The sequence below is a fragment of the Anopheles bellator genome, chromosome 1 (genome assembly GCF_943735745.2).
Source record: "Anopheles bellator chromosome 1, idAnoBellAS_SP24_06.2, whole genome shotgun sequence".
Taxonomy (NCBI): Eukaryota; Metazoa; Arthropoda; class Insecta; order Diptera; family Culicidae; genus Anopheles; species Anopheles bellator.
In genome coordinates, this window is record NC_071285.1 from 11,743,154 (window position 1) to 11,756,623 (window position 13,470).

General features: G+C 46.3%; 1 protein-coding gene across 1 annotated transcript; it reads left to right on the forward strand.

Moving 5' to 3' along the window:
• The first annotated feature begins 10 nt into the window (after positions 1-10).
• Positions 11-12,870, forward strand: LOC131215026 (6-phosphofructo-2-kinase/fructose-2,6-bisphosphatase-like). The gene is made up of 9 exons (XM_058209401.1): positions 11-263; positions 7,160-7,446; positions 8,001-8,135; positions 9,084-9,341; positions 9,409-9,627; positions 9,695-9,929; positions 10,006-10,133; positions 10,884-11,063; positions 11,643-12,870. The coding sequence occupies exons 1-8, from the start codon at positions 11-13 to the stop codon at positions 11,001-11,003; spliced, it is 1,635 nt and encodes a 544-aa protein (XP_058065384.1). The 3' UTR covers positions 11,004-11,063; positions 11,643-12,870.
• Positions 12,871-13,470: the final 600 nt, after the last annotated feature.

Here is a 13,470-nt window from a genome sequence, read left to right on the forward strand (position 1 = left end):
ATCGGTCGAAATGGACGTGGTCGCGAGCGCATCGGTAGTTCCCAGCGTCGTATCGCCGTCGGTGCCGGCAACGGCGCCAACCGCGGCAGTCGTGGCCGCCGCTTTAGCGTCCCGGTCGCTGCGTGTGCGCACATCCAGCCAAAGCGGGGGCCGCGAGGCGCTGAGCGAGATCCAACTCTGCCCGAGCGTCATGTCGGAAGGGACGCGCAAAATGCTGCCCCCAACGACGGAAACCATCCAGACGAAACCGTTTCCGATACGAGGTAAGACAGTTCGGGGTGCTGAGGCGGGGGGGAATTGTGTGTTGCACATTCGGCTTAGACTGTACCAATCCGCAGAGTGCGCGCGTTTCGATGCACCGATGCGCGGCGCATTGTCTCCTCTTTTTCCCTGTCTGCGACATGGGTTGAAACTATGGCAACGATGGATTTAATTGATAACCGCCGTCTGCCGCGCATCGGTGTGTGCGAAAGTGAGCAAAATGGAGTGCTTGTGCGAGCGCGATCACGCCACCGAGTCCTCCGGACGCGGGAGAGCGAACGGAACAACGCGCCGCCATCGGAGTAGGTCGAGAAACTTGACAGTAGTGTGCCGGATTGGTTTCGTCTGCCTAGAAAATGGTCGGTGCGATTATTATGCCGATGAATGGGTTAAAAACAATGGCGCAAAAAGAAAGGAAAATCCTCAATCAAGCTACATGTGCCGAGTGCGTGCGTGAATAAAACGATATAACCGTGAACTTGTGTGGCAGGGCGCATAGGACTCGGTGTTCTCGGTACTCACGGTTGGTTCTCGGAACACGCAAAGTCAACGACAGGATCGGGTCCGCGGGTGGTGGCATTGAAATTCGGACAGGTGGTAAAAATAGAATCGGTCAAACTTTTGGGTCGCGGAACACACTCCCTCACGCGGTCGATGGGCTCCCTGTTGCCCCGGTGTTCCTGACACGAAAACGGCATGATGTTTGATATAAAATTCATAAACCCCTGCCCGAAGGAACCCGACCCCGTGGAACAGGAAGTCGTTTCTTTCTTCAGTTCACCGACCTCAGTGAAGTGGGGCTTCTAATTTTACCAAAAAAAAATTAGTTTTGATATGTTTATCTTGTTTTTTGTGCATTTTGATTCCGATAACGAACACTGACTGTTGCTACCCGCCAACAGTGGAATGTCGTATCCTTCTTTATCGCAACCAATCGCAGCAAGCTGTTGACCTGGTTAAGTTTTTCATGTTCAGTGGATGATGCTTCGATGAGCCCAGCATCGTATGATCGGCTGACCGTCGCATGATTTATGATGATAGCGAGAGTTTGATGTGCGCAAGACACGGTGCCAGAAGAGATCCCATTTTATATTTCATCCGCACAACGAGAATACGTTACTTCTCAATTGCGATGCTGCATTCGGACCAGGGGCCAATGTTAGAATTCAAGATGATTTTCGGGCAAAACCCATCAACTTTTACCCCATCAATCTCACCCAACAAGTGGTTCGCACGATGAGTGCGAAGAGAGAATGTCCTCGCAGACCCGTGCCACAGAGAGAGAGTGAGAGAAAGAGAGTAATAATTCCCGTGTCATGTGTTCGAAACAATGTGCCTCTCTCTGTGGAATGTGCGCAGATGGTGATGCACAAATGCAAAATTGCACTCGATGCACCACCCTTTTCTGCTGCGGGGGACTCCTCTTCGCTTCTACGCTTCCACCGTTTTGCCGTCAGTCGTTACGCGAGCTAATGAGGCACGACGAAGAACTACACAAAAGTTAAAGCGAGGCGCCCTTGAACTTGAAGATTAAAAATTGCGCCACAACGCGCCAAGGCCACGGCCACAACGTTTTCAAGCAACGATTCATGCGTCGACAACCAACACTTGTTGGAGATTTTCCGCCCACGGTCCGCAGGAAAGAGGACGGTGGGTTGGTCTTCGGGACGATGCACCGCGGGATTGCACTTTTCATTACCACGTTTAATTAGCGTCCGTTTCTGTTACTCAAAATATACTAAAGAGCGTTCACTTGCGTCACTTAGTACTCCCTCTGTGTGCGTCGTAAGGATTCTTCGAAGCATTAGGAATGCTGCCAATCGCCCGGACCAGCTGGTGGCACTAATAAAGGCGCGTCAAGCACGATGCGATCATTCCCGTTGTTTTTTTTTCCTTTCCTGGGAAGTGGACGACGCAAAACTGGGACAAACGGTGCCCTGTCACCAAACAAACATTTACCAACCCATTTTGGGTATTGCCTTTCGTGGAAGCTAATGGGCGGCGAAGATTATTGCGCGGGAGAAAAGCGATTGGACGATGAATTTTGGATTCGTGACAAATAATTAGAGGCTACGGGTTATGATATTTGTGTCGCTACCACTCTATCGAATTAGGCGCATTTGGTGATAATTATTGTGATTGATGATGTCAGTCAGTACTGGGGCGATGAATGGGTCCTGTGAGCGGTACAACTACCTACTCGTTGGGCCTATCTGCTTATTATTCTGAGTATTTAAAGTTTCGTTTACATAAAAGATCATCGACAGACAACTCGGCACCACGTGCGTTGTTAGGTAAAACCTGGTCCGCACACCTTCATCGGACGCGTTCCTTACACAAACACATGGATAATGGGACGCATCGATTCAAGTAATTGATAAGATACCGTACGATTGATAAGAAGCGAAAGATCTATGAAAGTAGTCTCGCTTCGCTTAGATACAGGTTCCTTTCGCGGGTTGCTCTTAGTTTTAAGTGGGCCACTCTGTCTGCTATGCTGCCTGCCATCCCGGAACTGATCTTTGCCGTCGTTTCGGTGGGGTCCCCAATTCTTGATGATGATGGATGATTTCTGTCGCAATTGTCGGTTGCATTGGAGTTGTTGGGAACGTTTAGAACTCCGTGGGCCTGCCGTATCTACTGATTCGTGACGCAGTAATCTTCGCGAACACCTCATTTTCGGAGTACGACCGGAACGTGGCTTAGTGGTTGTTTTGAGTTCGCATACCTTCCGGATGACCTCCAGAAGCTGTCGTGTTTGACTTGTTTTGTTTAAGTTTCATCTTCGCCATCTTATCGTCGGTTCGCTGATACTGCGCATAATATCGTTCTTATTTAATGATGTGTTCTTCGCTCACCGGAGTTAAACGAACTCTGCCGTGCAGGTTCGGAAGCTTCCTTGTTAGCACACCAATTAAGCGTGTGCAGCGTCCTTGAGCCGCTTCCCATCATGAGCATATCCTTTAGATCTTCGCCCATTCGTAACCCTACCGCGTACCAGCGAGCCGTAACCGTCGCTGATAAGCCCGGTTCTAGCTTCGCAAAATGAGGTTGCTGATGACGCAAACGATAATCGGCACAAATCATAGTGACCGCACTGGTACAATCTCAGACTCCGCCACTGTCCGCTGCTGCTTGAGCGCCCGATCTTCCGATGAGCACAAGGTCGTTCTCGACCACGCCGTGTAATCGGTTACGTGTTTGCGCACCATCCCGAAGCGTTTCTCGGATGTTGTTGTTAATGACTTTCGCCTGACTCTCGCCTCGTCACCTCGCTTATCAGCGTAGTAGGCGACGACGCTTTCCGTCGCGCAGCGAAAGTGAGATTGTGCGTCTTTTGGCGGGTTTTGAGCCGCTTGTTACCGGGCGGAACGGTTTTTGGCATCTTTCGGGGCCAACGGACAGGCCGAACACTCGCTGTCCACTGTCTCTCGCTCGAAGCTGGAACCCGCTTCGCCTATCGCCCATCTAGAATGGCGCCCTCTGCCCTGACATTGGACTGTTATTGACAGCACGAATGATCGCTGAAGTCCACATGGCTGAGGTGTCTTTGAGGATTCTGTTCCGAGTTTCCAAGTTTACCTTCCGATTTGCGATAAGAGGAGTTTAAATAGAACGTTAGTCAACGACCTGTCCGTCGGTTGTGTAACGGATTCTCACGATCGCTCGAACGCAGGGTGCGTGATTCTATAACTTTGTAAGCCAATGTTTTAAGAAGTGGTTCAAATTGAATCACCCTGCTTTTGTAGTCCGAGGCCTCCACTCCGTATTGAGTCACCGCAGAAGTGCAATGTGACGCATTTTGCCCGCCCAAACGAAATATCCTATTACCGTGCCCAGCTAACCCTACGATGGTGTTTATTGCACACTGCTAGGCTTGGGTAAGCAAAACGTTGATAAACAAACTGATGACGCTGGCGGGCAGTTGCAGTTTTGTGCGGAGCGCGCTTTAAACTAGGTTGTTGATGATTGATTTGCTCTTTTGCCGCATGTAAACACTGCCAAGATAAGCAGTCTTTGTTGGCAACTGCCTTAAGAATATGGTCGAAACCCCTGTTTTTATATTAACTTTGCAATTTTGGTGTAAGACTCATAGGAAGTAGTCAACTGATGTGTTAGGGAAAAATATTAATCGTTGATCTGAACTGAATGGAATTAGCCAAATTCGCGGGTCAATGGCACTCGTTTGTTAAAACAATTTCCTGTTTGTGTACTCCCTCAAGGTTCCGATCGCTGATCCAATTTATGCTCGCCATCCAGTAGCCTCCTTGAACCGGTTTTAGCTCGCCGGAAGAGCAGTTCCTGACCTACACATTCTACTCGAATCATGAAGATTATGGAAAATTTTGGCGATAAGATATTATCACCCGACTGCTATACTGTCAACTTATTGTTTTACGTTTTTTTTTAACGATTTTTTATGGCTCGATATTGTTTTGTCAAATGCGCAAGAAGGGGAATTAAACAAGGGGTGGGAAATTAAAAGTGTGTTCACACGAAGTCGTGAAGATGTGGCCATTGCAAAGTCGCACGTCGTTTGACTTTGACGTTGATCTTCTGTGGTTCACACCTAACGCACGTGTTTGGACCACGTTTTGGCCGTCACGCCGCGCGGACATATTACGTGTCAGCAACCAATTATCGATTAGTGATTACGCGAGGGCGGGGCAATCAATACTGCAAAAAATCGAGAAATTCAATCTCAGTTAAGTGAAATGAAAACGAGCTGCCTTAGTCGATTCGGGCGATCGTGTCTCTTGTCTCCGTCGAATTAAGTAATTTACCAAAGATAATTACTGTTTGCAAAAAAGGCCAAATTTAATTTGAACATAATCTTTCCGTCGTGACACAGGTCTATTTTCTAGAGCTGCTCCACTTTCGGCACGAACACACTAATCACGATCGCATCACGTGACCCGCAATTTTGGCCTGTCGACAAATTTGGTTTGTCTACTTCTCGCGCGTAACGGGACGCTCTACTTGAAAAGGGGAAAAAGGGAAGCGCCAAAAAGCAGCGCAGAAAAATGGAATTTCGTCCAAAAAAAGAATGTCGCGCAATGCGCGAGCCAACTGCGGTCCCGCAGTGTACGCCACCGAGTTTACGGATTTTTTTAAACCTCGTTTACCCGCTTTGAACACAACTGCGCCAATTATAGGCTTGTGTACTAGAATAGTGGCCACTTCTCTGCTACACTTCAAACAGTTACTCTCCTTATTTTAAACATTTTTGACTCATCGCTCAAAACGATAAAGCGTCGTCGCCGATCGTGCTCCAGTCTTCTTAGTCACTGTGTTACAATGATGCAAAATTACAGATGCACTTGCGACACAACAACGACGGAACGGGTGACGGTAGTGACGCCGTGTTCTCAAACCGTGATGGGACGACGCAGGGTGCAACGAATGAATGAAGCGATGTTTACGGATCAGAATTGCAAATTGTTGATCAACGAACGCGCACTGGTTTGCGCACGTGTTTTTGTGGTGGAACCGGCACCAGCCGGAAAGGATTGGTTTTCAGTAGCGATAAATGAGAATGGGAAAATGTATGTCGCTTTGTAAATCAATTTAGGATGCATCAAGTAATAATATGTTTCTTTTGCCTCTGCTGTGGCTAATACGGTTCAATATCAATGAATGGCTGCGGATTGCGCACTTCTCTTCCTTCTGTGTCCTAGATAAAGATAAATGTCGGGCCATCATGGGATGATCTTGTTTGGTAAATTATAGTCTTCTTGCAACATGGATAAATTACAGGGCACATGGCCCTTAATTGCAGCCATTGACCATGCAATTCTGCTTCCAACTGGCCATAGAAACTATTCAATTAGATATGTATTGTGGAGCTCCGTTGTCTAGTCGTGATCTGCGTCGATCCCGTAATCTGTGTAATTTAGAAATGTTCTGCACTTATTTTAATAAGTTCAAGCCCATTTCTCACCGTCCATTATATGCTCAGTGAAAATCTTCACTCACATCTCACTCTTCACTCACAGCTCACTATGTTACGACCACTCGTCAGCAGATGGCGCTCGCAGCAGGAAACTTTGTTCATCCAACGATTTTTTATTGTAAATTGATTTCACTTCTTCTCAATAGATGGCTCTGATGGCGGAGAATTAATAAAAAATGTTGTTTGTCTAATCTGTCAGTGAATCACGAACTGTCAAAAACGCGCTATTCCGGCCGCGATATTTGGACTTTACACGACAAACCGGAAATTTTCCCACCTAAACTGTGTTTGTTTCATTAAACCACATAGATGCACAGATACATTACGCTAGTCGATCGCCAATGTCCACCTTTTTGCGTTGTTTTGTTGATAACCGAAAGTGAAACGCGAGCTCCGCAACAGTCTCTCCGTAATCGTAATCGCCATTTGTAGTTGGTGCTTTGGTCAATGTAGTATTTTACTTTGTAGGCTCTGCGTCCCGCGGACATTGTTATCTAATATCGGGACTGTTTTGGGGTTCGTCCTGACCGTGTGCCTCGAAGGGGCACCAACCAGTGAACTGTCCAGTGTGGTTATCGTACATCAGAAACCCTTTTTGCAAACGGTGGATTGCAGCGATAAACTCACTCCCTTAATACAGTGCGTTCCGCTTGTTCAGCGAGCAAGATCCGGCCAGAAGCATCACTAGAGACAAAGTATCGTGGCAATCTTTGAGCCTGGCGCGTTGCCCAATCACCTTCAGTGCAAATCGGGGCGTGCATTTTGGTTGGCAACACCATGGCAACGGATAAAAAGGAATCCAGCGACAACATGATCTCGCTCGGGTGGAAATTTCTCAACAAGGAAACGTTTGGCAATGGTGCGGAGATGGACCCGATGGCGCTACTATGTTGTTCGTGTTACTATTTACTTCAGCATTTACTTTCTCTCGTCCTTCTTTCCTAGGTGAACGAGCAAACTACGTCAACAGCCCGCATGTGATTGCGATGGTAGGGTTGCCGGCTCGCGGCAAAACGTACATCTCGAAAAAACTCTCCCGATACCTCAACTGGATTGGCATCAATACGAAAGTATTCAATCTGGGCGAATACCGTCGGCATGCCACCGATGCCTACCGCAGTCACGAATTTTTCCGACCGGACAACGAAGAAGCGATGGCCATCCGGCAGCACTGTGCTGAGCTGGCCCTCGAAGACGTTTGCAACTGGCTAGAGAATGGCGGCGAAGTGGCGGTATGTTCTAACGCGCGCGCTATGACAAAATAATTTCTCAAATCTCTAACACACATCTACAACGAGGCCAGCCGCAGTAAAAGCAATCTTTCCGCCTTTGTAATCTTTGTACCCGTCGCGCGATCGCAACTAATTAATCGTCTACAGTGAAACGATTGATATTGATATGATACGCTGAGCCCGCATAAAAACACCCGCAGTCGAAACGGCGTTTCCACGTTGCGGAGCTTACCGGGGCCGTGTTTACCAAAGTCCATCACCCGAACGGCCGATAAGCACTCGTTGCTGGAGTGCATTTTGAGAGAGAGAGATTAACCGCCTTAGACGGACTTGGCCTGGCGCGTAGCGATTGAGCAGTGCAATGTGTTTGGTATTTATTAAACAATCGATTTGCACGGGCCACGACAGAACAATCGGACGGAATTATATTCATGGCGACGCCATAGAATGAAAATGTTATGACGAATGTTGTTCACTTTACACAGTCAGCTGCTGGACGAATTCGTGAGCCTCAATGAATTAACGCTAACTTCGTTTTCCTCTCCCCTCGGTAGGTGTTTGATGCAACGAATTCGACCCGCGATCGACGTCGGATGATTCGCGAGATTGTGGTAAAGAAGATGGGCTACAAACTGTTCTTTGTCGAGTCGATCTGTGACGATCCGAGCATCATCGAGCAGAACATAATGGTAAGGACTCAGGGGGCGGCAATTCTCGCAGACCGTTAGACAATTTATTGGACGCCACTGGTTTTGTTGCTTTCAAAAGAAGAGAAACTCAAACGATTAATTCTTCGAAACATGACGCTTCTTCAAACCTTGCGAACGATGACGTTTGACCTATTTTTCCCCACTCATCCATCATTCAGGTTAAGCTCAGTGGCCTGGAGCATCTTCCGCCACTGGTAACGAACGAGGTGACTATTGCTGCTGACCGTGTTTTGTTGCTCCCTTTGAATTGGCTACCATTCGGTTCACTCCTCGCTCGGCGTTTACTAACAGTGTTCCCTTGCGTTTGAGACAGTCCCTGGGTACCGATCCAAATACCACAATAACCAGTTCACATTCGGAAGTTCCGCGCCTTCGTTTGCCGCTATACTACGAAGGGATTGTAGATACCAGCGGAGGTTGGTCAACTTTCGATTCGACACGCGGTTGCAGTTCGCGGCCAACAATGCCACCATAATAATAGCTTCGACCAAATGGTCACTTCGATATAACGGATCATCTTCAGTTTGTGGGATTTCGCTCATAATGTCAATCTAAAATGGAAGTTCCGAGGATTTGTTTTACACAATCAATTTCTAAAAGCTTACTTTTGTCATCTGTGGTTACTTTGATTATCAAGTAATCGTAGACTTGATTCGCTGTTCGACGAATGATAATTTCATGAAGCAGTGTTAATCCTTAAACGTGTTACTTATTAAATACGCTTTCATGTTTCGTCCTTTAATATGTGTTACATGTAGTAATTAATGATCCATCAAATACGACTTGGTGGAGTGTTTTCGACTCTTTACGCAACCCGTAGCCAATGGCTGGCAGTGTTTAATCATATGTTTCTATGGCCATCCTTTTGCCCAATAGAATCGTAAGAATCGTAACACTGTGCTCTCTCTTTCCCGTGACGCACCGCAGGAGGTAAAGGTGAGCAGTCCCGACTACAAAAACATGAACGTGGAAGAAGCACTGTCCGATTTTCGGCTGCGCATCGAACACTACCAGGAGCGGTACGAGTTGCTAAGCGAGGAGCTGGAAAAGGATCTGTCGTACATGAAAATCTACAACACAGGCGAGAAGGTAGTTGTCCACAAGCACGAGGGCCACATACAGTCGCGTATCGTGTACTACTTGATGAACATTCACATCACTCCGAGAACGATCTATCTGACCAGAGTAGGTGCCTGACGAATTCTCCTACCCAACAGTGGGTTACAATGCCGTTTTTATTTCCCATTTGTAGCACGGTGAAAGTGAGCACAATCTACAGGGATTGATCGGTGGAGACTCGAATTTGAGTGAACGCGGCCGTCGCTACTCTCAGGCCCTGGCGAAATACATCGACGAACAGCAGATTGAGGGATTGCGCGTGTGGACGTCGTGGTTGAAGCGCACAATTCAGACGGTGACGGACGTAAATGCGCCACAGGAGCGCTGGAAAGCTCTGAACGAGATCGATGCTGTAAGCAGCAAGGATCCGCGCTTGCCACAAAAAAGAAATGTATTTAAAACCATTCTCTTTCCCCCAGGGTATCTGCGAAGAGATGACCTACGAGGACATACAGCAGCGGTTCCCCGAGGAGTTTAAGGCACGTGACCAGAACAAGTTCGCTTATCGCTATCCTCGCGGTGAAAGTTACGAAGATTTGGTTGTTCGGCTCGAGCCGGTGATGATGGAGCTGGAGCGCCAAGGAAACGTGCTCGTTGTGTCCCACCAAGCCGTTCTGCGTTGCGTACTGGCGTACTTCTTGGACAAATCGGCGGGTAAGGGATAAGCCCATCTCTCCTGCGTGGTTCAGAGCTCATTTAAACGACATTTTCCCTTGTTTACCTAACGTAGATGAGCTGCCATATTTGAAAGTGCCTCTACACACGATCATCAAGCTAACACCGGTCGCGTACGGCTGCAAAGTGGAACACATTCAACTGCCGATCCACGCCGTCGACACGCACCGCGGTAGACCAGAGGTAAGAGGTTTTAGCGAACCGTCTTCTCGGGTTCCGAAATCTGTTTCTCACATAACCAATTGCTACTGACTGACCCCGTTTGCGAATGTGCCGTTAATAGCGTTTAATTTTGTCGCCGTTGTTTCGCTATGTGTAGCTAACATACGCTGCCAATGTGCTAATGCCGTTTTTGTTTGGTTTATTTGCTTTATTTCTGTTTGTGATGTCGCTTTCAAAATAATCACCCACAGCATGTTCGTAGGCAGAACTTTTTATTGCCCATTTGAATCTATATACGAGTGGAGAAGCTACTAGTTTTTTGACAAAATTTTCACAGATTGTCTCGGCTTAAGTATGGGTTGTTTTAGTCAATGTTTTCTCAGTTCGCTCCCCTCTCTGTACCAGTCTGTGTAAAATTCTCTCTTCCTTCACGTCCCCAGGACAACTTTCACAAATAACACACTGTTCTTGCAGCGATCTTTGGTCTCTAACTATAGCCTCTGTTCTATAGTCGTTGCTGCTAATTTGATTCAATTGATTTCGGTTTGTACTAACGAATTTTCAGTAGTTCGTGACACTCTTAAAACTGAAATTATGCTTCCGAATTATTTTTCCTCCGAATTAATTTGATTATACCTTACCTTCCTTCTCGGCTGTCCGTCCGACTGCTATACCTTGATCCTCCTTTTTCCCGATCCTTCATCTTGTTACACTGTCCAACGATCATTCACTACTTCTGTCCCCGAACCTCTACGACCCTTTCTCTTCCAGAACGAGCAGGATCTGGACGATTCCTTCGACAGCACCGTAGGAGGTAGCCCGCCGAACGAAAAGCAGATCATTCTTAACGGCACGAACGGCGAATGTCGCTTCTTTCCCAACAGTTCATAACCAACCATCTAAAACATGCCTTGAATAGCAGTGTCCCAATGGCCACGTTCGCTCCAAAAGGTGATCGTTTAGATTGAGTTGAGTTTTGGCTAGTGTACTACGCTGGCGGACTGTAGTCTTTTTTTATTCGCTAGTGTGTTAGGTTTGCTGGTGCTTTATTCATTATCATACTCATTTTTATTGTGCATTATCATTTCTTTCAGTTTTCGCGTATATTGTCGTTTCTTGTTTCGTTATTTTTGTCGGATTTTTATATCGGTTGCAATGTGAAAAGATCAGCTTTCGATTGCTTTTTTACTTGATTAAACTTATCGTCGTCTTTTATTCAAACTCAAAGTGCATTGACTCAATTTACTATTTTAAAGCTACTCTAGTGCATTGACTATTTTAAACGTATGAGCAATTCCATAAAAATCGATCCGCTATTGCACTTGCGTTTCATCAGAAAGGCGAACTAATTTGTGCATTTCATCTCTTACTCAATAACGCACATCCTGGGTGTCAGTTGAAGGGCCTTCATATGAAGAAGGACTTCAAGTCAGAGCTAGGTTCGCTATGGAGGGAATGGACGGTTCGTTCAGTATCCCTTGGACACACTCTAACTGCCTGCCCGTATCGAACTGGGCATTCCTCTTGCAGGTACCGGGCCAGCTGGATCCAAAGTTTTTAGGGAAACCGGAACCATGTCCGACCGAAAAGAAGTAATCATTCATCCTGCGCTCCTCCAGGAGGATAGACAAGAAGGAGTATGTAAAGGATCATATTGCCCCGTCAAACGGATCGACCAAGAACAACTCCGCCGCGCTGCTGCTGCTACGGTTGTAACTTTTCGCGCATTTCGTTAGTTCCGATTTCAGTGCCGAACCCACAGCGTCAATGATCCTGGGGATCAGTCTTATGGCATGTCCATCGTACCCAGCTTGTGGTCCTCAGCTGATCTTTTACCACCCAACCATCGGTGTGTTTGTGTGCGTATCCTCTCGATCATTAGAGGCAGTAACTTAAATTACATAAACATCCCGATTACGCACCGCGTTGTTGAGAGAGGGACAAAATATTCATAACAAATATGTAAATAATATTACAACAATGCTCCTGTTTTTTTATTCTATGTCCGTTTTAACATTTGTCCTACTTTTTCGCATGAGGCATGAGTACTCCTCGTGCTCGAGACATCCCGTACGGTTAAGTTAGCATTTTTTATGTCATAAGAAACCCCGGAAGGATGAAAAAACTATAGTTAACCTCCCAAAACAAACACTGGGGGTAAAGTCCCGTTTACTACCGCTTACTTCTAGAAAAAAATTTCCATAGTTTCATTAATAAAATCTGAATAAGAAATAGAAACGATCGGTACATTTACTATGAGTTATGTAGATCAGTAATACAAAACGGTAGACTAGCAATCAGAATAAAAACACCATGCAAATGACTTCCAAGCAGGATGAGATATCTCGACTGTTAGTGGCCAATTGATATGGATTGTATATGACATAGCTAAAACAAAATGATCAACCAAACAGGTGGAAAAGAGCCACACATAGCCATCTGGTTGAATTAGGGTGAAAATACGAACAAACAGGAATATGATGTTTAGCAGACTGGAAATACTTTGTCTAATTATTTGCGAAAGGAAAGTAGTGGACGAAGAAAGGTAAGTTTCGATTGGCGCCTATTTCGTATTGTTTTCGCATCACTTGTACCTAATTTGCCCGTAAACTTTGTTTAAGCAAACTTAAATATTATACTGATAGCGATTTGATTTTCTCTCCATTCGCCCTCCGAAATTGGCTGAACACGAGCAGCAGATGTTCGCTGTAGGATTGTGCACCGATTTGATCGTACCGTTTCTCGACTAAATTGCTGCCTTGTGCCGTGCCGTGAAGCCAAAAGGAAAAGCTTTTACAAAAGGGCTTCTCAAATATCGTACAATCAATGTACACCCAACATGTATGTAGTTTAGAGCTCTAAACTTTTTTAATTGAAATAAAAAACTGATAGTTGTCATTGCTGAAACGGTTTTATTTGTGTATTTTAAAAATGTGAATATCGGCTTCGCCAAATGTCATCAGTGTCACCCTGTGCGTTCTGTAGCAGCAACACAACTACATACGCGCGAAAAGCGGTGTTTCTCAACGCGAAAGAAACGACTTTCCGTAGATCATCGTTCGTCGGGTGAGTTTTTTCTGGGTTGCTCTCGAAGCCGATCGTTCCTGTAAATCGTGAAAGTGCGCATCGAAATCGCTGGCTGCTTTGCTGGCAACGTTAGATTCGTTTCACTTTCAAGTACACCAAATGGCGGCAGCATCGCTAGCGAAGTGTTTTGGTTTCGATATGTGAAGTATGTGATGACGCCGCCGCAAACGTAAGCTGCTGCGAATCCGCAACATTCTCCCGCCAATCGAAACGGTCAGTCGCGAAATAAATAAAAAAAAGTGTTCGGCGAGATAGCGCCCGCGAAAGAGAG

Coding starts and splice junctions, on each gene's coding strand:
- LOC131215026 (XM_058209401.1), top strand. CDS start 11: ATGGACGTGGTCGCGAGCGCATCGGTAGTTCCCAGCGTCGTATCGCCG. Junction 7,447..8,000: donor AGAATGGCGGCGAAGTGGCG/GTATGTTCTAAC, acceptor TCCCCTCGGTAG/GTGTTTGATGCAACGAATTC. Junction 9,628..9,694: donor CTCTGAACGAGATCGATGCT/GTAAGCAGCAAG, acceptor TCTTTCCCCCAG/GGTATCTGCGAAGAGATGAC.